The sequence below is a fragment of the Melanotaenia boesemani genome, chromosome 6, assembly GCF_017639745.1.
Source record: "Melanotaenia boesemani isolate fMelBoe1 chromosome 6, fMelBoe1.pri, whole genome shotgun sequence".
NCBI lineage: Eukaryota > Metazoa > Chordata > Actinopteri > Atheriniformes > Melanotaeniidae > Melanotaenia > Melanotaenia boesemani.
Window position 1 is genome coordinate 29,290,401 of NC_055687.1, and position 21,680 is coordinate 29,312,080.

The window sequence follows — 21,680 nt, forward strand, 5'->3', positions numbered from 1 at the left end:
TGAAAAAGCCAACTATCAAGAGTGAAAATATGCTGAGTTTTCTCTGACATGGACATTAAATAAAAACAACAGTGTAGAAACATTGTTGTAAAAACTTAAAACAACTCACAATTAAATATCTGGATTCTGGTAAATATCTGTTCTGTTGTGGAGAAATTGTGGTTCAAACTTTGCGTCAGTACATTACGGTTTGCAGGCATTTAATACTGTACAATAACCCCAGCTCAGTTTAATGAAAAACACCTGAATTTTTAGATTTTAGACTTTCAAAGCAATCATTCAAAACACCTTTGTACTTTTCTCCTTACAGGAATGTATCTCTAAAACTAAAATAGATTGTCATGACCCACATTTCAGCCATCCCATGTCTGTGTTAAATGTGTTCTATAATCAGCCTTATTCAGCTCACCTGGACTCTTCCTAAGTCTTTCCCTCTCTCACCTGTGTGCAGCACTTCTTTTTCTCTCTGCTAGATTATTGATAACCTTAGACAGTAGATGTCCAGCATTCTTTCCATGTGCTTGTTTGTTTCTAAGTTACCGACCATGACAAGTTCACATCCCTGCACCATACTCACCTTGCCCTGCTCATGACAGACCTCTTCTGCCTTCTGGGTATCTGGACATCGACCAATGCTCTTGACCACAGATTCTCACCTAATCCAAAGTATCATGAAATCTGTTTTTTTAAAGATTTGCCTCTTTATAAATGTTTCTGGATGTTGAACTGGTGCTTTAACTGTTTTTTCTTCTTCAGTTTACATCTACATCTCCTTCCCTTGTGATCAGGCTGCCATCCCAGAGTCCTCTGCCAACCTTCAAACTCAACCTTCTGTTCACTAAATCCATTCCTTTAAATGTTTACTCCCGTGTTATGACTGAATTTCCAGGTCCTCAGTGTTCCCTGTTACAGAGACTGTTGCAATAACTTGTACAGTGTAAAGAATTATATTTAGTTTTGTACATTTAGAAATGTCTGAGATCAGTTTTGTGTTTTTATTTAGTAAAATGTGACTGAAATGATTTCCGATTTGTGTATTTGTGGCATAATTTCGAGACTTAAGGGGTAGTGCACCCCAAAAATGTGTTTTGAGCTGTAAACAACACAGAATTAATCAATTGTCAAGAAAATGTAAAAAAAAACTTGTTAGACCCTCACCTAGCAGGCATAGAAAACCACACCCACTAACGCATATGAAGGGATGTGAACTTATATGGTGTAGATTTGCTAGTTTCAGACTTCTATTCTTTCACACTCTTCGCTCAACCCCCCCACACACACCCACACACACACACACCCAGACCTTGCAGTTTCAGGCATTTTTCAAATTCGGCAGTGGGTGGAGTTACACAAAAAGTAAGAGGTGTAGTTACACCTTAAGCTATGATTGCTCACTGACTTTCATGATCTTTTTGTTTAAGCTGTACAGATATTAGAAATATGAAGTACTTCAGGATACTCCATGAAATGACACCACTATGCACAAAAATGACAGTTTAGGCACATGCAGACCATTTTATTGCAGTTTTTAAAGGGTTAATTTATCAAATGTTTTTAATTGGCATTGAAACTTAACTCCTTTGGAAACAGTAAGAGTGTACTTAGTTTGTCCACACAGCTTTGTAATTTTTGCCCTATCTGTTAAAAATACTGACAAATGTAGTCATTCATATATAATATAAGACTGCTTGTGGCAGTGTGATTAACAGATTTGTGACCTGAGTACTGGAGCGTTGTAACTAAGAACGCATACTGTAAGTGGCTCAAAAAGCAACATAACACTCATTCTGTGTGAGGCATTGTAGAAAAACACCACCTCATAAAACACTGAGTATTAAGTTTGTACCATGTTAACCAAGATTTTTTTTTTTTTTTAAATGGGATTCCTGACACACACGACTGACGAAAAGCTAAATAACAGTAATAAATCAGCGGCATGAAGGAAAGTGACAGCATGACTGCTATGTGGTCCAAAGTCCTACTGATAAAAGCCAGCACTGAGAACGCTAAGGGTTAAAGAAGAAAATAAAAAAAACCTCCTCACATGTATCATTCACAGATCCCAAGGACCTGACAATACAACATTTTATTATTACTGCTCCCCTGACACCAAACAAGACATTAAAAAGGACTCTTACCTTGCTGTATGTGGGTGACTCCTTTTTTCCTAGATGCTGTCCCATGCTGCTGACAGAGACTGTAAGAAACAGAGAGGGGAGAACTGTAAACAGCATAACATGTGGAGATTAAACCCACCTCCTTATCAGAGGAGCTGAACAAACTGCTGAACATAACGGACAATTCTTCACACCCTCTACACAACGCAGAGAGGAAACAACAGTGTTCAGAAAGAGGCTTCTGCAAGTACGATTATTAATAATTGATCAGTATTTTTATTTTAATTGACACTATTGGCTCACTGAATCGATGGATATATGCAGATGTTACAACCTTAATAACACACATGATTATATTGATTTAAACATCAATCCAAACAAACTAACCTTTTTTTTTAAGAAAAGTGCTAAATATTTATTCACATTTTGATGCACTGAAACTTTGGCTTGTGCACACAAACTTAATGTGGATCCATTTCACTTTTCTCCATTCATTAGCGTATTTTGTAATGTATTGCTCTGTGGCATTGACCACGGCTGCGGCACACAGCCTGCAGTCAATTAGCAGCCACCTCATTCGAATCATCTTCGATTCCGGTTCATTTCTCAACCGACTGATCATTTTGCTGTGAGGCGCCACACATTAGTCACATCCTAATCATAATGTCCTGCTTTGCCATCTGACTAAAGGCGGTCTGGTCATGTAGTAAATTCAAAAAAGTATCTTTGCCCTTTAAAATGTGGCTTAGTTTCCAGCTCTGACTAAGATGCATGATGATAGTCGAGTCAATCATGAAGCACTAAAAGGTGAGATGGTGCTGGTGTTTTCTTGTCACTGTGACTGCTAAACTAAACTCTCCTAAAGGGAAAGAAGAGTAGACAAGATCCAGATTTCTGCTTCTAGAGGGAGCATGAAATGTCTTAAGTTCAAAGCACACAGCATGAAACCAACTGCGAATTACTGGACTCATATGAATGCAAGAAATGAAAGACTCAAGCTAAAGTAATAAATACATGCAGACAGTTGCTTGTGTTCAAAGTTGGAAGCAAGAAAAGGCTTATAACAAAAAAGAAGCTGAAGGGGTGAATGCTACATCAACCTAAATCACAGCCTGCACCCACCATTTCTGGGAATATAAATTTTTTTTCCACTCAAGGACCAGACGCCTTTACTTTCAAATAATCACAGCATGTTTTTTGGCTTTCAGCATAGTTCAGAAGACAACACAAAAGGCTTTCATCATGTCTGAGAGACTGTTCCTGTTCTTATGCCTTTCTTCATTTCACTCGTGGTAGGATATGCTGACAAAAATCTTAAAGCTGCAACATTTTATGCAGCAGAAATGTTTAATATTGTGGTTTTGATGGTCTATTGAAAGTACAGACTGATGATGGAACAGGCTTCTGACATTTTGACTGGAAACAGACAATGAGGCAAAAAAAAAAAAAGAAAGAAAAATAAACATGAATGTCAAAGATGCTGACAAGCAGTTAATTCAAGAATATAATTCTGAACAAATCATAAATATGTTTTACATCCACACACATCACAGCTTGTCTTCCTAATGCAGTGAGGCTAATTAAACATGAGGCATCAACGAAAATCCACTGAGAGAAGTCATTACACCCACTGATCACACACAGCAGTGGTGTTTTTCACCAGCTGGACCAGGCTCTCAGGGTGAACAGGTACGATTAAAATGCAATCAGCTTACATAGATTGAGATTTTAAATAACAGCTGTAAACCTAAAGTTAAACAATCCTGCACTGTAAGTACAACAATTTGAGACAACTACTAAAAGAAAGACTCTGGAACTGAAAACACGAATATTCCTTCTGAAAATCACTCAAATGATGAACTGTGACTTCAAAAGCTGTAAATTAGATTTTTTTTTTTAAATTTATTTTCACTGATATATTTATATGTTCTTTTATTTGTGAACATGCTTTAAACACCTTTCATCGCCACCTAAAGCAGTGATGGTGGACATTAATCATTAGTTTCATAGTTAAAAACAGCAACATTGACTCTCATTTGCAGTTTATTGTAGGGCTGCAACTAATGACTATTCTGATAGTCAATTAGTCATCGACTATTAAAACGACTAGTTGATCAATCGGATTATGTATCTCATAATTATTAAATGGATCTTATTTCACTTTCAGCTTTGAAATCTTGCATGAGGTTGTTATGCAAGTCCAACGTTCCTCCTCTTTAAATGTTTGAGCATTGCAGACGCACTTCTGTGGTACACAAGGTCTGCTTTACAAATCTCACGTGTATTTTATTTATTTTATAAGTTTAACGTGAAGTTATCCCAGATTTTCTATGTCCTCTGCCATCGTTTTATTCCCCGGTCGGTCGCCATATTTTTCCCCCTTGTTGACTTTATTGCGCAAGTGCAACTCTCAGCAGAGATAGGAAAAGAAGATGATGTCTCACTCTGTAGTTTTTTTTGTTTTTTTTTTTGCTTTTTTTTTTGCCGACAATAGATGATGGGTAAATTCGTTGTTGACTTTTTACAATGTTGACTGATCGTTGCAGCCCTAGTTTAAAACCCTTATCACACTGACTGGTCAAGGTAGGACTGATGCATCTCTGTCACTTATGCACAAGCAGGATCCAAATTCATGCATCACTTATTCGCCTCTAGAAATTTATGCTAAGTGTTAGCAAGCTACAAAATGGACATCATCAGTAGGGATCAGTGTAGCATCAACAGCTGTGAAAAAGGCGAAAAATTTCAAAGACAGGACATGGCATGCTTGAATTAGGGGCCTTATATACCATCTATGTGATCTCAACATGAACCAAATGCTAACCTCCTTTATTGCCACTATATTTAGTGTTTCATTTAACACATTTTTGGTCAATTACCTTAGAGGAATAACTCAAGCGTCAATTAGTTTTTTAGTTTTTCTATAAAGGAGTCCTGAGTGATTACCTACAGCAGTTTGAGAACCAATGTTCCCTGAGAAGCCAGCTAAAACTTGCCATCTAAATTAACTCAAATCTCAAAAACTTCACTGTAGCTTACCATGATATATTGCTTTTATATCAGCTGTTATACAAACAGATCCATGATCCCATACGGTGTTGCAACCTGAACTGTGCTGCCACAAACTGTGGACAACACAACCCTAAAGATCATGGAGGAATTCAAACCCCTCCACCATCTTAAGACAGCTGGAGATTCACAGAGGGGACCAACAATTTGGGGCATCATCAGCACTAGTGCCTGCTGCTCTGGTCCATTGTGGGGAAGAGAGAGCTGAGCTGAAGACCAAAGCTCTCGATTTACTAATCTATCATCTTTCCAGCCCTCACCTGTAATCATGACATCTGGGTAGTGGCCAAAAGGATGGGATCACAGATAAAGTGGCTGAAATGAGCTTCCTTCGACAGGTGGCCAGGCTCAGTCTGAGGGCGGGTGAGGCGCTAATACATTTGAAGGGAGCTTGGAGTAGAGCCACTGCTTTTCCATATTGAATTTCTACAGCTGTTGTGCTCATCTTCATTCTTCTTCTGCATTTTTTTCCACCCTTCCTGATCCTCTTCTTCTTCTCTGGTTTGTTTCTTTTGCTGGTCACGTGTCAGCTATTCTGCTCAGCACTGCCCCCACGATTTCCGGTGGCATTGCTCTATCTTCTGCATCAAGCGACGAATAGCTAAGTCCCTGAAAACGGACCGAATTACGCACCTAACCAACGCAGAAGACGGACATAACTGTCCGTCCGTCTGCATACCCGTCTTCTACGTCAAGCTGAAATGGCCGTTAAGACTTCTCCCTAAACATCACAACAGAGATCAGACAAACAAGCTGCAGGTTCAGTCAATAAAAAAAAAATAAAAAAATCTTGTAGTTTGTGACCTCCTGCCACAGATGTAGTATGAACCCAGCAGAACTTCAGAACTCACCATAGGAGGAATACATCGTTTAAACAACGATGACACTGGATGACACTGTGCTGTGTGAACTTTAGGTAGGTAGGTAGACAGTCGCAGCACTGCACTGCGACAGAAAGATCTTTCTCCCTCGTTGCAGACACACATTTCTCTGCTCCCCGTTCTCTGTTTAGTCAGCATTTTATGATTCTATCTGTTAAAGTTCGGATCAACACTGAAACTGATATGTATGTTATTAATGTATTTAGATTCTATATCTACGTCTGTAATGCATACTATTGTTGATCCCCTGAGAGACAGATGAGGCTTAAACAAGGTGAAAAAAAATGTAAAAACATGATGGGGCAAAAGAATCAGTCAGAATCTGTGTTTATATTAATTTCTGCTATTAGAACAAATAAACATAGGACATGCTGCCCGTCTCCTGAAAGGCCGGTCAGTGAGGTAAACAACATGACAGCTAGAGTAACGTTGTAGTTGTCTCCGAGACAAATGAGCAGATGTACCCATAAATCTGAAGTCCGCACATCTGCAGTGGTGCTCACATGGAGGCTGCAAGAGCATAAAAAGAAAGACTCTCTGTTTCTTTTAACTCTAAGTATTAATCAAAGCAACTTGTGCATTAATCAAAGTAATTATCACTTCTACCCCTCCTCACTACCGTTGCTTGTCATTTATATATACTGTTATGTGCTGCCTTTAGTTATCTGGTCCACAATGCATCAACAAGCATGCTGACAGAGGCTCTATCTTAAACACAGACTTTGTTCACTTGAACTCAGTTTCTAAATCTCTGAGATCTGACGATAAACCTCTAATGGTTGACTAACGATTACATATCAAAGTAAAACATGGCAGAGCCTTTGCAGACAATGTTTGATGTGCTGCCTTTGTTTTCAAAGCTCTGCTGATCTGTTCTTTTTTTTTTTAACTAGCCTTTGTAGCTCACAAGTCTTTTAAAAGTATTTTATTCTTAATAATTCTGTATCTGTCAGTGTTGTTATCATTTATATCTGGGATGTCTGACTTAAACTTTTAAAATGTACAGCAATTAGTTGATTATTTGATGACTTTTTTTATGATAAATGGATTTAAGATTTCCCATCAAACAGACTATGTGGATTTAGGGCTATTGATTGAGCCCTGTAGTAAAAATTTACTAGAGATGGGTCAAAAGTAGAGCTTAATTTCAAAATCGGGATTAATGAAGTAAAAATTATTATTATTACTTCACACACATGCTACATAGAATATTTCGTGCTTGATACACACACTAGATCAACAAAAGACCACAAACAGGAGAAATGCTTGTTGGGTCACACTGATCAAGCAACTCAATTTAGCAGCTTTCACACTTTTCATAACCATTAAAACAGTTTTTTTTCCCTTCTCACTTACCAGCACTTACTGTAGAATGTTTATAAAAAACCTAATTACTCTGTCTGGAAGACCATCCCTCTCAGTTTCTCTTGAGGCTGTACTGATGCCTTACTATAATGATCATAATTTGGCTGTGCTCCAGACTTAGCAGCAGCTAATTTGACCAAGTAAATGTTTTAGCTGACTACTTGACCTCAGTCTGGTTGATGAGACATCAGAATGAGCAAGAAGCAGCACATCAGCTAATGAAGAAGTGAATATGAGCAGGAGAAAGGGAAATTAAGGTGTTCTGTCATACATGTAATGACAATGTAGCACTCGTGTTTTTGCACTGTCACCGATTATATTTGTACTGCGATGAGATTACTTTCACACTATCTCTTTATCCATGTGTATGAATAATGCTCTGCAGAAGGTCGTGTCGCGTGCAGATTGCTTATTGTCTTCTGTTGGTTTGCAACAGGGGATACACAAGAAGATTTTCTAAAAAAAAAAAATGGTTTTCTAAATATTTTTTTTCAAAATAATTTTCCTTTTGTTGGTATTAAATAATTGCAAGCAGCTCACTTCGATTCAATCTGTTTCGCCTCCTTATTAAAAAGAAATGTCAGTTTTAAGCTACAGTTTCTCTCTCTAAAGGCCGTCATGATACACAGTGGAAACATCAAAGAGGAGTGGGGGTTCTGGCCAACAGGCCCATTTACAAGCCTTGTAAATCGGGGATGCGCCTTCTTTGCGGATCAGTATGATTTGTGAGAGCCAAAGCTAACTGGGAATCAAAGTAAATTACCTCTGATACACCTCTGAGGAAGCATGGGAAGTAGTATAGGCGGAACAAGACCCCCTTAATGTGTGTTTTCATGCAACAAGCCAGCATAGCTGCGTGAATGAACGACTATCACGCTAGTTTCATGTGGTCATTATGTGTAATGCCTTGTACTATTTACAGCTAACTGGGGAGATATAAGAAGCACACACCACATGCCAACACCACAGAGTAAAAATCAAGTCTTCTCTGATTCCACAGCGATATAATGATTTGTAAAAGGACATTGGCTTAGGATGTTGTAGGCTTGTTTGTTTCACATGTGAATGGGCAAATGCAGCCTAGAGGGGGGCTTATTGTTGCAGCTAGGTGGCAAAACTGATGTAAGAAAGGGGCTAGCATTTAACTAAATTATGAACAGCTTCTTGAACAGTCTGGGCTTTTATTTTATCATGCTCGCTCTCATGTTTGTTATAGGTTTAGCCAAGCTTTCATGTTGGATCAGACTTAGGGCCTGTTTATACTCAGTTTATGTACATAAATAGGTGTTTTAAATGTCAAATCACACTGCTCACATACTCCCATGTGTGCTTTACGTTAGCATGGTTGTTAAGATAATGCATCCACTAGAGAGCAGTGCAGAGTTCAGCATTTACTTCCAAGTTCCGATGTCAGATTAAATAGCAATACAGCAAACATGGTGACAGTGGAGGACATCAGGATAATGCACATTTTGAGAAAGAGATAAAAAAAAAGGCAGCGTAGTGGACAACAGTGGTTAGTGTAGCCATTAAATACACTGCGTCTTCTTCTTATGTGCAACATTGCCTACCAGATATCCAGAGGTACGGCTCTGTTTGGCTACGCATCCACAAGCTCTCTGAAAACAGACTGAAAAACACACAAAACAAAAAGAGAGAACAGACAGAAGCATCCGTCCTTTTGCTTATTTAACGCTGATTGTAAATGAGCCCTTTATTAGGGGTTGAGTTTCTGTTATTTTTACATTGCATGGAAGCACTTTGCTCCAGAAATAAACCGCCAACTTTCAGCTTTTATTAAAGCTACACACAACTGAAATTTCTTGGGACTTCTTAAATTTACTGTCTGAGTTTAGGCTCTAAAACCAAAATAATGAGTAAAAGATAAAACAGCGTGGGGAACATCAAACTTTGATAAGAATTCCTTGTTATTTAATCACTGGAAACAATCCCCCTTTTATCAAACTACAACACTTTATGTTCAGGCAGAACCGAAAGTTTTAATTAGTTTAGGTTTTAATAAGCTTGTTCTTGTTTAACATCCATTCACAGGTTGTCAAACAGAACTGCTTGAAATATGTGTGGAAAAGATGAAACGAAATAATGAAGAACAGGCTTCAGTTTGTATGGAGGATGCATTTAATAATGCACCTAAAATGTGGCCATAAAATACAGCTGGCTTTGGTTTTAAAGCCAACGACTTGAAGGAAATCAGATGGTATAAATTAAACACATTATTTGCAAACGGCTTAAAACTAGTTCTGCAGCAAAAAATTTTTATATAAAAATGCAACAAACACTTTTATGTGAAAAATCTAAATGAATGGAATCACAAATGTTTATGGAAGAAAATGATTGCATAAATGGCCACGAAGTAGAAACAACAAGGAGCTGAAACTCCCAGCTGATTTAACACAAAGACACATTCGTTCTGCCAGTTTCTGTGTACCCAGTTGAGCCTTAAACCATTTGCTGAGGACTGCGATGCTCTGCTGGATGTGGCAAGACATCCCTTGGACTCTGTGGCTACATGTGAGTCCTTCCGGCATGTTTCCCTCTGAGATGTTACACAATCAAGCCTGCGATCCTGCAAGGACTTGCAAGAAATGATGGTTGCATAATGGCATGTGAGAGAGGGGCAGGCAGAGAGCAGGGAGGTGGGGTGTAATACAACACTACACTTATAACCTCGCTGCACTGCTTTTGGACTAAAACATCACCAACAATAGTTTGTGTTGTGTTTTGTCAGACATACCCCTGTAATTTAAAAAAAAGTTAACAGTGATGCAAGGAAAAGTCGGTTTCAATCAACCCTTTCTGGTGTAAGCCTTGTAAGTTTCTGTTAACCACCAGTGGTGCCAAGGAAACATCTTGAAACATTTCTGTTTGTGGAGTTAATAAATCATGATGATATGAGTTCTTATTATAGAGTAGCTACATATACAGGACAGCACCTGGAAGAATCCATTACCTCCCAAAGCAGACACTGTGGTACATAGAAGCAATTATATCTCTCTGAGCTGTCCATTAGCCGAGGCTATTTCAAATAATCATCCTCATAAGCCAATGATGTTTTCTCATGGTTCTGATGCAGGAAACGAATCAAAAAGGGCCTGCATGTTAATATAAAAGAAAAAAAAAAACAGCTACCATGTCTTCTGTTCACAGCTCATGCTAAATTACTCCAATTTGATTTGTTTCCTTGAATATTACAATTATGGGTTGTCACATCTGAATGACAGATGCTCAGAGACAGCCTGTCATGTCAAAGTTGATGTCTATTGCTTTCACATTTTGGAGAAAATGATGTGTGTTGGTGGAATCGTAGCCAGACCAACAGTAGTACAGATGGAAGAACTGGAATGACAATCTTTTCTGGGCCACCAGTTGCAAAACTGGTTCAGGTATCATCTTGTTTATTGGGAAGAAGACAATCTTCCCCTTTCTGAAAGCAATAAGTGTTGTAAAGATTTCCATCTCACTAACTGCAGGCCTGTAAAGATGAAGAGAATATTACCTCATTGCAACATAAATCTCAGGATATGATGAAGGTTTTATAACACTGGAAAAATAATGGAATGAATTGCCCAAGTATGGAAAGAATAATATTCAGAAAAACAAGGATTTATCAACCTGCCTTCGATTTGTTTGCACAACAGCCTTTTTTTTGTACCACTAAAGATGGTTCTGTCTGACACTTCCTCAAATACTGAGGCATTTTATCGTAATAAAAAATATGGCTGTGAGGAGTCAAATAAACAATGTGTTGCAATAAGCTTCCCTTTTTCTGTACAGCATATCAGTGAATCACCATGTTCTTGTCTAATTTTCCTAAAAGACACAAAAATAATCCTTTTGGAATACTTCAGTTCTTTTTTTTTTTGTTTATTTTTGAGAGAGAATAGGTGAAGATGTTAAAAACTTTGAGGTCAGCTCTCCATCAATGCAGAGATTATTAATGTGCCGGGAAACAGTCAAAGTGCTTCCATCAGCTTAGATAACATACAGGTTTACTGTTAATAAATCCACACATACATCTGGGTATTGTGCTGAATGAGTTTATAACGGCCTTTTATTTCAGGTGTCTGAACATCCGCTGGGAGTGATCATAACTACTGAGGGCTGTAGAGAAAAAAACATTTCAAATTTGTGTTTGATAAACGTGCTCATGTTCTCATCAGTCATGCTTATGGTATGAGATCTGTGCACACACATATCTGTAACACAATGTGTGTGTGTGCGCAGTTGTGTATGTCCACCTATCACTCTGCAGTGTTTCAACATCACCGTACAGAATTAGCTGAGCATGACTGGAGCCTCGGCTGAGGTGTGTTTCTCCGTTTTTGAAGATGTATCACGTCTCCTATGAAAGGCTTTTCCAGTTTTAACAAGTCTGTTCATAAAGCAGGTGTCACTGACTCATGATCAGTCTGTTGGTCATTCAGTCTGTTTATTTACCTGTGTCACCAAAACTGTTTTAAGGTTACATCCAAATGAATTCATTTGTATGAGTTTAGATTTTTTTTTAAAGTAGATTTTGCTGTAAAAGCCATATCATGTCCAGTAGCTTAATCCATCATTGTTGCAGTTATTAGCTGTGTCCCAATTCAGGGTCTACACACTTCGAAGTGTGCAGACTACGTAGGCTACGGAGTGTCAACAGGATCCAGAAAGAAAGCTTTGCTTTATGTCAAGACCCAATCCTGTTGTTTTCCTTTAAATATTTACTGACATTCAAAACTTGAACACTGACTCATATTAAAAAAAAAAACAACAAAAATAAAAAAAAGTAAACACTGCAGTCGAGCTGGTTGCTGGGAATTTCCTGCAATTAACACCACAATGTTACAGATGTTGTGATCAATCACACAATAAACCAAAATCTCTTTGAAGATCTAAAAAGTTCCCAGTTTTTATTCCTTTAAAACAGTTTCAATGCTTTACAGCTGACTTCTCAACCACAGGGTGGCTCCAACTAGGCCTTTCACAACTATTACATGATTATGGAACTATAATTACTTAAGATGATTGTGATCATTTTCCATTATCATCATTCCCGTCGTCATTCACCTGGAAGAAACTAACCTCCTGCAACCTTCTCCACTTGGCAGTTTTTAAATGCCTTCATCTTGTGGCAAACAGAATTATTTTTATTTAGGTTTAACCATTTATTTCAAATACTTTTATTCTTTAAGTGAATGTATATTATTCAATTACACTATAATTGCAGCATAAAATGAGCAGCATAAAATGAAGAGAGTAAATTAAATTATTACTTGATTTTAGGACAATTGTATATCAGGTATCATTTTAAAATCATGATGCATCAAAGTGTGAATGACATGCAGAAAAGTCCTGATGTCTCTCCTGGTTTAAATGTTAAATTGAGGATAAGGCAAAGGAAAAACCATCCACCACAGCATTTAATCAAATTATACAGACATTACTGCCATGCAAAGGGATTAAAGGATTATTTCCTTGTGATTATCAATTTACTCTCCTTGTTTTATTGATAAACAGAGTAAGAATCAGAGCTACACCACAATTTATTTTTTCCATTATTGTCACACATGGTGTCAAGTTTCCAAGCGAAAAGATAAACATGTCTATAATTTTCAAAGGGGAAATTGTCCAAACTACTTTACATCTAGACTATAATGAAGTTTTTCTTTAGATACCACATATCAAACCTTCTTCCTAGAACCAACTTCATAAAAACTGCCATCCTGAATCTAAGATAAAACATGTTTAACCAGAAGCTAGGACATAGCATTTACAACGGTTATAAATTTTGCAGGTTACCCTCCTTCTTCTGATGACAGGGAACAGACACATCTTTGCACAAGAGAAAAAGCAAACAATGCACTGGTCTGCAGTTTCATGGTGTGTCACATGTTCTATTTCTTGACAAACAGCTATGCAGCAGCTTTCCTGGTTTTCTGAGTGTGACGGCCAGCTTGTCACTGAGAAACTCTTCAACACACTAACCCTGCTGCCTTCACATTCCTGCAAACCATAATATCATCATTCATTTCAGAAATACCACTGAGTGTAAAGACCAGTGTTTCCTTCCAATTTTAATGCTAAGCTAATCAACCACTTCATCAACATGGTACGATTTATGGGATCCACAGTAAGGAAGCTGTCACAGTTCCCTCTGTGCCCCAGCTATTTTCTTCCTCAAAGTATCACATTCGCTCTGCCTCTCTGGCATATCTCACATATTATCTCGTCTGTGGTGCAGAAATAACACAAACCTACAACTTAGAATCACAAAAGACCTGCAGAAGCCATGTACATATCTTGCATCTATGATCGCAGCATGCATTTCGATTTGACAAAGAGCCTTCGTGGCACAACATGCTGACAAACCCATTTTTCTGTCTGGAACACGTGTGCCTTTCTGCCATTGCTTGGTTTCTTTGTTTCACTTGAGATTTGCTATTGAACACAAGACACAACAGCTTCTTTTAACCCTCCAGCTGCCCGCAGCGACAGCACCGTGTTACTGTGAGAGGTGGTTACGTAATGAGTACGAAGCATGTTTGTATGTGTCTGAGAAGGGAGGGAAGAGGAGGGAGTGAGGATTGTGGTGAGAACTAACAGTACATTTACACTTCGCCTATCTGCCAGTGAAAGTACGCTATTCTTGATTTGAGGTTAAAGGTTAACATCTGTTAAAGCAGGAGGGAAGAGTGAACAGCCTGACATCTTGCTTGACTTCAGTCTCCTTAGTACCTTCATTCTTTCCTTTGCTTTTGGCCATAATTTAACCCTGACAGGACCACCTCTTACTCTCACTTAAAGGTGCCTTTTTTGGATTTCATTCACAAAATGGTGCACATGCAGAACCATGCTCACTTGCAAAAGAGGTTGCAAATCTTCCAGAATATTTACTGACATGTTTGTACGCTGTCTAACTCACTTAAGATCCAAAGATTTTACTGAGTAGAAACAACTGCCCAATAAATAATAATAAAAAAAAAAACACAATCATGGGAGACATTTAGGTTTTCCATTGCAAACGAAACATCTCCATAACATGTCAGGACTCTGGTGCATGTGTAAGAGCAGTGATAGTTTAATGTACAGGTTAGTTCAAGTTTGGATTTCTCCTCGTAACCAAGCAGGAGAAGGAAAGTTAGAATTTAAATCATGTGACGAGAAGTGTTTTTTACTCCTTGACTCTTTTTTTGAAAGCCAAGTACTCAAAAATTGTAGATTTTGAAAGATACGGTATTTATCTGCTCCCAGCATTCCTTCTAAAAGGGCACATTGTAATTCACTGAATTTAACCACTAAAATAAACCACCGTTTCTTTTCCCCACATAAACCCGACAGCCTGAACCCCATCTATCTAAGTTTAGCGTAACATCAGCAGCTGTGTGTTCATTATGGAATTTAGCCAAATCAACACTTTCTGAAACATTATTTGGACTGGTGTTCACCTGCAGATAACTTCTCGCCCTGAGAGATTTAAAACTTGTTTTTAATACTTCGTTTTATTTTTAAAAAATACAATCACGTCAGCTTTGCTAAATCTGCTTGTGAATATATCTTTTAAGTGCAGTCACTGATTCAAATGCTGTTAAGAATTTCAAGTTTAATCTGCAACTTTTATAACTTTGCCTCATTAAAAGGGCTTTATAAGAAGTTGGTTACTTTAGCTGTGTCTGTATTTTTTAATGGAAGGTGTTTCATTCCATAGGTTTGTGAATGAATTCCACAGATTTTTGCAATATATATTTTTTTAAATAACTGATTCCTAAGTATTCTTAACTAATTGTCAGGCTGGTGCATCTGTAGGCAGTGGAGTGTTGTTGCTGTGGAAACAGTAAAAGAAGTGTGGAGCACATCAGAGCACTTCGTGTGTCAATCAAATTACTATGCTGCTGTTACAGATGACGACCTTCAGCTGAAAGTCTAGGTGGCTGTGGGAGAACAAGAGGAGACGATCGTGTTTGTTTCAATAAACTGTTAAGATATACATGTTTATGGGGTCTTGACAGAGTAAAGTGTCACATGCAAAAAATATTGTCCCATTTGTGTCGTTGCAGGTCAACAGGAGCTGCTTAGAGCAAGATGTGAGAGTCCTTCTTGCTGGAATCTAACCTGTCACCTTTCAACAATTAGTTCCCTTAGCTTTGCTTGTTAAATGTAGCTAAGGATAACAGGTCCAAACCAAAGGAATAGCATCTATGATGCTCTTTAGTCATTACCACAGAAGAATTTAGCAAAATATTATGTAATATGAGTAAAAAAAATAAATCATATATTCTGATTACTTAGAACAGAAATCTTTGCTGTATTTTCTTTTAATACAAGAACCAAACTGGTGAGATTATAACATTATGAGAGCGACTTTCACCACAAAACACAAAAAGCAGCTCAAACTATTAATCATATTTTTATACTCGAGCAAACACACAAGCATTTCCATAAATTCTTTATGCTCTCTCCATCTGGTTTTCTCTTTTATTGAAATATAAACTTATTCATTTTTACAGTTCGTGCACATCATGTTGAAACAGCCAATGAGCACCAAAAAAACTATATAACTGGTTAATTAATTAGCCAATTAACTATAATTATTCATTTTGAAGTAATTTTGAAGCAACAATGCCAAAAATCAAAGTCCAGCCTCTAAAATTTGTTTTCCACTGACTTTCAGACATATCAGTTCATCTGGAAAACAATCTGTGGATTAATCATTTTTGAAAATCATTGCTGCAAATGAACCAGCGGGACCTGAAGAAAAAAACTCATCAATAAACAGTCATTTTAGCACGGCTCTTTCTACAGTCGTATCTGCAGATTCTGACAGATTAATCAGCCAGATAAAAGAAACAGGCTGCCGTGTTCGTGTGATAAAAAGCTGTTTAATCAAAAAGTGCCCTGCATCTACGTTTGTCATGCCAGCATCACTTCATCGTCATGGACGTCACCACTTCTAGAGAACAATGGCAATCTGGTTGAAGTACATCACGATGATTAAGTGAAGATAGCTGCTCATGGAACCAAACTGGAGGAGTAGTTTCAGTGTAGTCAGGCTAGTGAGCAGTCAGCCGTGACTATCTGGCTGAACTTACAGCAGCTCCACCAAAGACAGCAGCAATGTTTGCCTTTAGGCTCCAGCTGCCTGACTGGAACATCAAAGTCACTGCTAGCTTCTTCCTCTGTAACCATGAATGGTTTCACAGTTGGGTGATTCATCCAAATAAGTGGTTCTAACTTTGAATGAAATGTCAGACTATGACAGTTTCATTCTTATTCTTGCATACGGTCTGATGATTGCATGTGTATGACTATATACTGTAGAATACTTAAGAAGAATACAGTGAAGAAACCTTGAGAAAGAACATAACGCTGCTTTTTAATTGAACATTTGAGGAAAACATTCATCTCATAAGTTCCAATGCTGTATATAGATATTGTTGGATTATTTCAAGCAGATGTTTGTTCTCGGGTTCTTCTAATAAAACCAGGAACTTTTCGCAAAAGCTATTTTTTAAGAGAAAAGCTACACCTGCTACATTATGATAAGTGGACAGTAATCAGGTAATATTTGTTCATAGTGCCTCTACCAGTCACTGATACACACATAGCATCAATTTCTGAGATTGTGCACAACTAATGCTCCACAGGATAAGCCATCATAAATCTACCAAGTCGTAATTAAAAGCTAGTGCATTTCTAGCCAAATAATTCAAGCCACAAACTCTGAATTTAAATATGGAGGCAAAATAAGAAGGTTATATCATGCTTTTGGCGTTTTTCTTCAGTTTGCATTAAATTAAGAGTTGCTCTGCTCCTGAACAGCCAGCATATCCCTAAATTTTAGTCTCAGCTTTTCTTCCCTTAACATTTTCAACATCAGGCACATCTTTGTAATAAATGCCTAGTTTGCCAGCCTGTTTGAACATAATTATTCGTACCAATCAGTTGACCAGTCAGAGTAGAGAGGACTTTTTGATTGGGGAAGGGGGAACAAAAATGTCTGATTTCAGACAGATCTGGGTGGGAGGTGATGCATTAATGTAGAGAATGAGAAAAATAATGTGCAGTTTAGACATTAAATTACATCAATCTGCTTTATTAGTTATCAAAAGTATTCTTGTTAGAGCATATTATAGGCCATTTAAATCTATAACATGCAGTAGTCTCTAATAAAAAAAAGAAAGAAAGAAACAGCTGTCTGCGCCGCCACCGTGAATGACAAGCTATGATGCCAGATCAACACCCTGAGCCGACTGCCTGCACCACACCTTAGGTGAGACTCACAGAGCTATTGCATTTGCGCTCAGGAGGTGTTCATATGGCAGGTAATGCGACTCAACCTGTCTGCCAAGAACAGGCATAGACAGGAGGGGAAGTGAAACATGAGAGGAAGTTTGTGAGTCTGCAAGCACGGAAGTTGACTAACCTCAGTGTGTCACCTGTAAAACACAGATGTGGCATGTGGATTTAGTGCATTTAGCAAGAAGGATGGAAAATGTCATGTAGTGCAAAAGATTCTGACAGCAGATGAAAATTACACTCAAAAAATTGTCTCCTTAAGTGCAGTGGGTTCAAGACAAAGGAATGTGAGCAATCCCCTTGGCATTTTCCCTTGACTGAGGCAAATCTTATGAAATTCAATAGAATGCACTCCTGTGGCTTTCCCAGTTCAGGTAGTCGCAGGGGAAAATACTCCTCACACTATGTGAAGGTTAGCATGAATATTCAGACACCCTGCTATTTCAAGACTTTGTATACTTTATAGACTCAGTCATTCCTGTTATTCCTCAAAATCCATCAGTGATTTTTATCTCTGTCAAAGCTGAGACAGCTGTACAGCCATACACATGCTGTGACCATGTGGATGTAGAGGATGATCCCAAAGCGTTTCATCTTCTGAAGGATCTAAAGAGGTAAGGATTAAACATACGTGTAATTGGTATCAATCAAGGACAGACGTTATCTTGCTCAGTATTCCCTGGCTAGAGGACATTCAGGGCGGCAGGCTTTAATAAATCTGTGCAGTTCAGACAAAAGCGCCCACTCATGTGTGAGTGCTTTATTTAAAGCCTGTGCATGGCAGCGACACTAAGCAAGCAAGTAATCGCAGCTTTGAGCCTCTATCTCGCCTTTCACATCGAACAGACAATGTGTGATTAAAATAAGTACAGCCAAAGGCGTATTGCGGGATCTTTAGGTGCTGTAAACAGTGTTGTTCTTTTCCTTGACAGTGCAGCGGTGAAACAGTTTTATTTCATTTAAGCTAACAGTTTCTGTTAAAGGCCTTCAGTGTTAAAGTTGGGGAGCAAGTGGAGTTTGCTGCAGACAAACCTGCTTAGAAGGCAGAGTGATGTAATACTACATTTCCCTTGGGCTTTACAGTGAGTGGTTCAGTGTCCTGACAGCCAGCAGGCCAGTTTGTCGACTGGTCGAAACAAAATGGCAACTTATTCAAACCCTAAGCCATGGGAAACAATGATCTTTAGGAAAGTATTTCTAACAAAAGTTCAGACACTGAATACCCTCTAGCTTTAAAAGTTAGCTGTACATGAGAGGGATTTCACATGGACCATTAGTATCTGTGTATTAATGTGGCCAGAGTATTGTATTTTAAACAAAGAACATTATACCCATATATTCAGAATGGTTGGGCAGGATCAAACGCTGGCAAGTCCCGTTCTCAGATTGCCCTGAAATTCATGTGCAAAACTCCGTTAAAAATCTTCTCTTTTAAGGTGGCAAACCTTAAAGCATGACTTTTTGACTCGAGAAGCACGATTTATTTTTCGCACAAATTTCAGATTAATACAATGATTACATCGGCTTGCATTCACCCCACCTTATAATTTGAATATCAGCAATACAGTTTAATCTAAATAGCTACTTTCCATGACCCCTCGGTGTTCCCCTCTTCGTAATACCCACTATTTCCGGGAGTTATGTAGTGTAACTGGCTAACAAAACCTAAGATAAACAGAATTTGAACCTTGCTTCGAGTGTTTCAATAATGCCGAATTTAAGGAAACATTCTAATTATTATGAATGTTGGCCAACTCCAACTCAAAGCAGTTAGCTGTGTTGTCAGAGCGGAAATATGTGTTATATTGCAATATTTGTTAACGGTGATCGGAGCGGAAGAGATGGTGGAGAGTGTGGTGGTGGTGGGGGCTACGCTGTTAAAGCACATGACAAACACTGTGACACACTTTGATGCGGGTGATGCTTAAACACATTTACATCAACGTGCTTTGTTTCAAAGAGTTAAAAAGACTTAGATGAGCACAAAAAAGCTAATTTCCTGGCAGGATTTTTAAACGTCTGATGTCGCAGTGTAAACAAGTCGACGTGGATCATAATGTGTTTACTATCGTTACAACACGTCACCTGAAGGCTTATGAAAAAAAGAAAAAACACAACAAAGTGCCTGAAACGTATCCACCGCGCGTGTCTATGTTTTATTTATTTATTTTTATATTAATTTACCACACATGTGTATTTGTAGAGTTTGACAGTGAACGTACCCTTCTCCGTTTAGTCTGTGTCAAATGCATCCACAGTTCAGCCGTGCACTGGATGTAACCAACTGTCAGTCTTCTTTCAGCGGTGGTCGACGGTGGGCCGTCAGCACCAACGACATAAACGCCTTTTCTTCCCTTTATGGTTCGCTGTTGCTGTAATCATCAAAGTGTCTCCGTTAGAAGAAAAGAAAACGCAAAACAACGTATCCTATGCGTGCTTCCTGATTTAGGTACAGTGGTGATGATGCTGTTTGCGAGGGGTGGGGCGGAATGCAGCTTTTAGTCCGCCAAGAAATGTTCAGAAGCACGTTGGTGCACGTCTGTGCATGATTATAGACTTGTGCTTACTTACAGTGAGGGTTAAATGGACGGCTCTTTTTCACACGATCTCAATCATACATGCTTAGATTAACAATCAGCTGCAGACTTAGTTCAGCCAGAGACTGACAGCAGTAAATCAGCAGGGTTAGAAAGTGCATGACACAAGCTGCCAGCAGGTGTGTGTGTGTAGCCCATGGGAACCAGCAAGTCTTTAAAAAGTCAATTCTCACGCACTTAAGCGATTTAACTTCACGTAATAGTATGCTGGTATAGTTGTTTCCATTCCTACGCATCAAGCTTCCTTTATAATTAGTAAAAAATAGGCTCATTTAATTTTACAAAGGCTTCTTGCAAAGTTATTTTTACAGTATATGTTTGAGTTGGTAGCAGTTTTCCAGTTAATTTGCATCCTTTTCTATCCTATGTAAGGCCTGAGCAGTTGATTTCAACTTCATCTGTTCTTATATCGTCACTTTATTTTATTTTACTTTATATCACTATATTCTCACGTTGCAGTTTTATGTTTTTACTGTTTTATTGTTGGGCAGCAGCAGCCTATTTAGCAAAGAGTCTTATTTTAAGCAGGCTGTTTTAAAATGAGCTTAATTAACCATTTATTTTGTGAGAAATATGTCCCGAACCTAATAATGGATGTATAGTGGAAAGTTCCAGACTGAAGTTTACATGTACTCATTGTTGATTTATGTAAACTGTCCATTTTTATGGGTTGGAATGATTACGCAATATACTGTACATGTTTGATAGGAAAATACTGCTGAGGAAATACAGTCTAAAATGTAAATACAGCTCAGATACTATTTGATTGAATGTCTGTAGAGATTTGCAGAACTGGTTGGGTAGTTGTGGAGTCCCCCAGGGGTCAGTCCTTGGACCTCTTCTGTTCAACTTGTATATGCTCCCTTTGGGTCAAATATTACAGAACTATAGCATTAGTTATCAAAGTTATGCAGATGATACACAACTTTATGTGTCTCTGTCACCAGATGACTGCAGTCCAATAGACTTATTGTGTCAGTGTCTGGAGCAAATAAACACCTGGATGAGGGAGAATTTTCTACAATTAAATGAAGACAAAACTGAGATTATTCTGTTTGGTAGCAAAGAGAAGAGGGTCAGCATTGGCAAACACCTGGAGACTCGGGCTTTTAAAATCACCAACCAAGTTCGTAACCTGGGAGTGTTGATAGACTCAGATCTGACTTTCAGCTGCCACATCAAAGCTGTCACTAAGACAGCTTTTTACCAGCTCAGAAACATCAACAGAATTAAAAATTTAGTTTCCCAGAAAGACCAAGAGAAACTCATCCATGCATTCATCTCCAGTAGACTGGATTACTGTAATGGTCTTTTAACAGGACTTCCTAAAAAGAGCATTAAACATCTGCAGCTCA

General features: G+C 38.3%; 1 protein-coding gene across 2 annotated transcripts in view; it reads right to left on the reverse strand.

Moving 5' to 3' along the window:
• The window catches only part of LOC121641384 (myelin basic protein-like), a 62,407-nt gene extending 42,206 nt beyond the window's left edge, over positions 1 to 20,201 (reverse strand). The window contains exons 1-2 of one of the 2 annotated variants that reach the window (XM_041987486.1): positions 19,951 to 20,201; positions 2,139 to 2,197 (exon numbers count right to left, since the gene is read on the reverse strand). In XM_041987486.1, the coding sequence (XP_041843420.1) occupies positions 2,139 to 2,183 (45 nt within the window). In that variant the 5' untranslated portion in view covers positions 2,184 to 2,197; positions 19,951 to 20,201. Of the gene's footprint in view, positions 1 to 2,138; positions 2,198 to 13,717; positions 13,776 to 19,950 lie in introns of those variants that run through there. The other variant, XM_041987485.1, reaches the window with a different exon arrangement.
• Between the last annotated feature and the right edge of the window lie 1,479 nt (positions 20,202 to 21,680).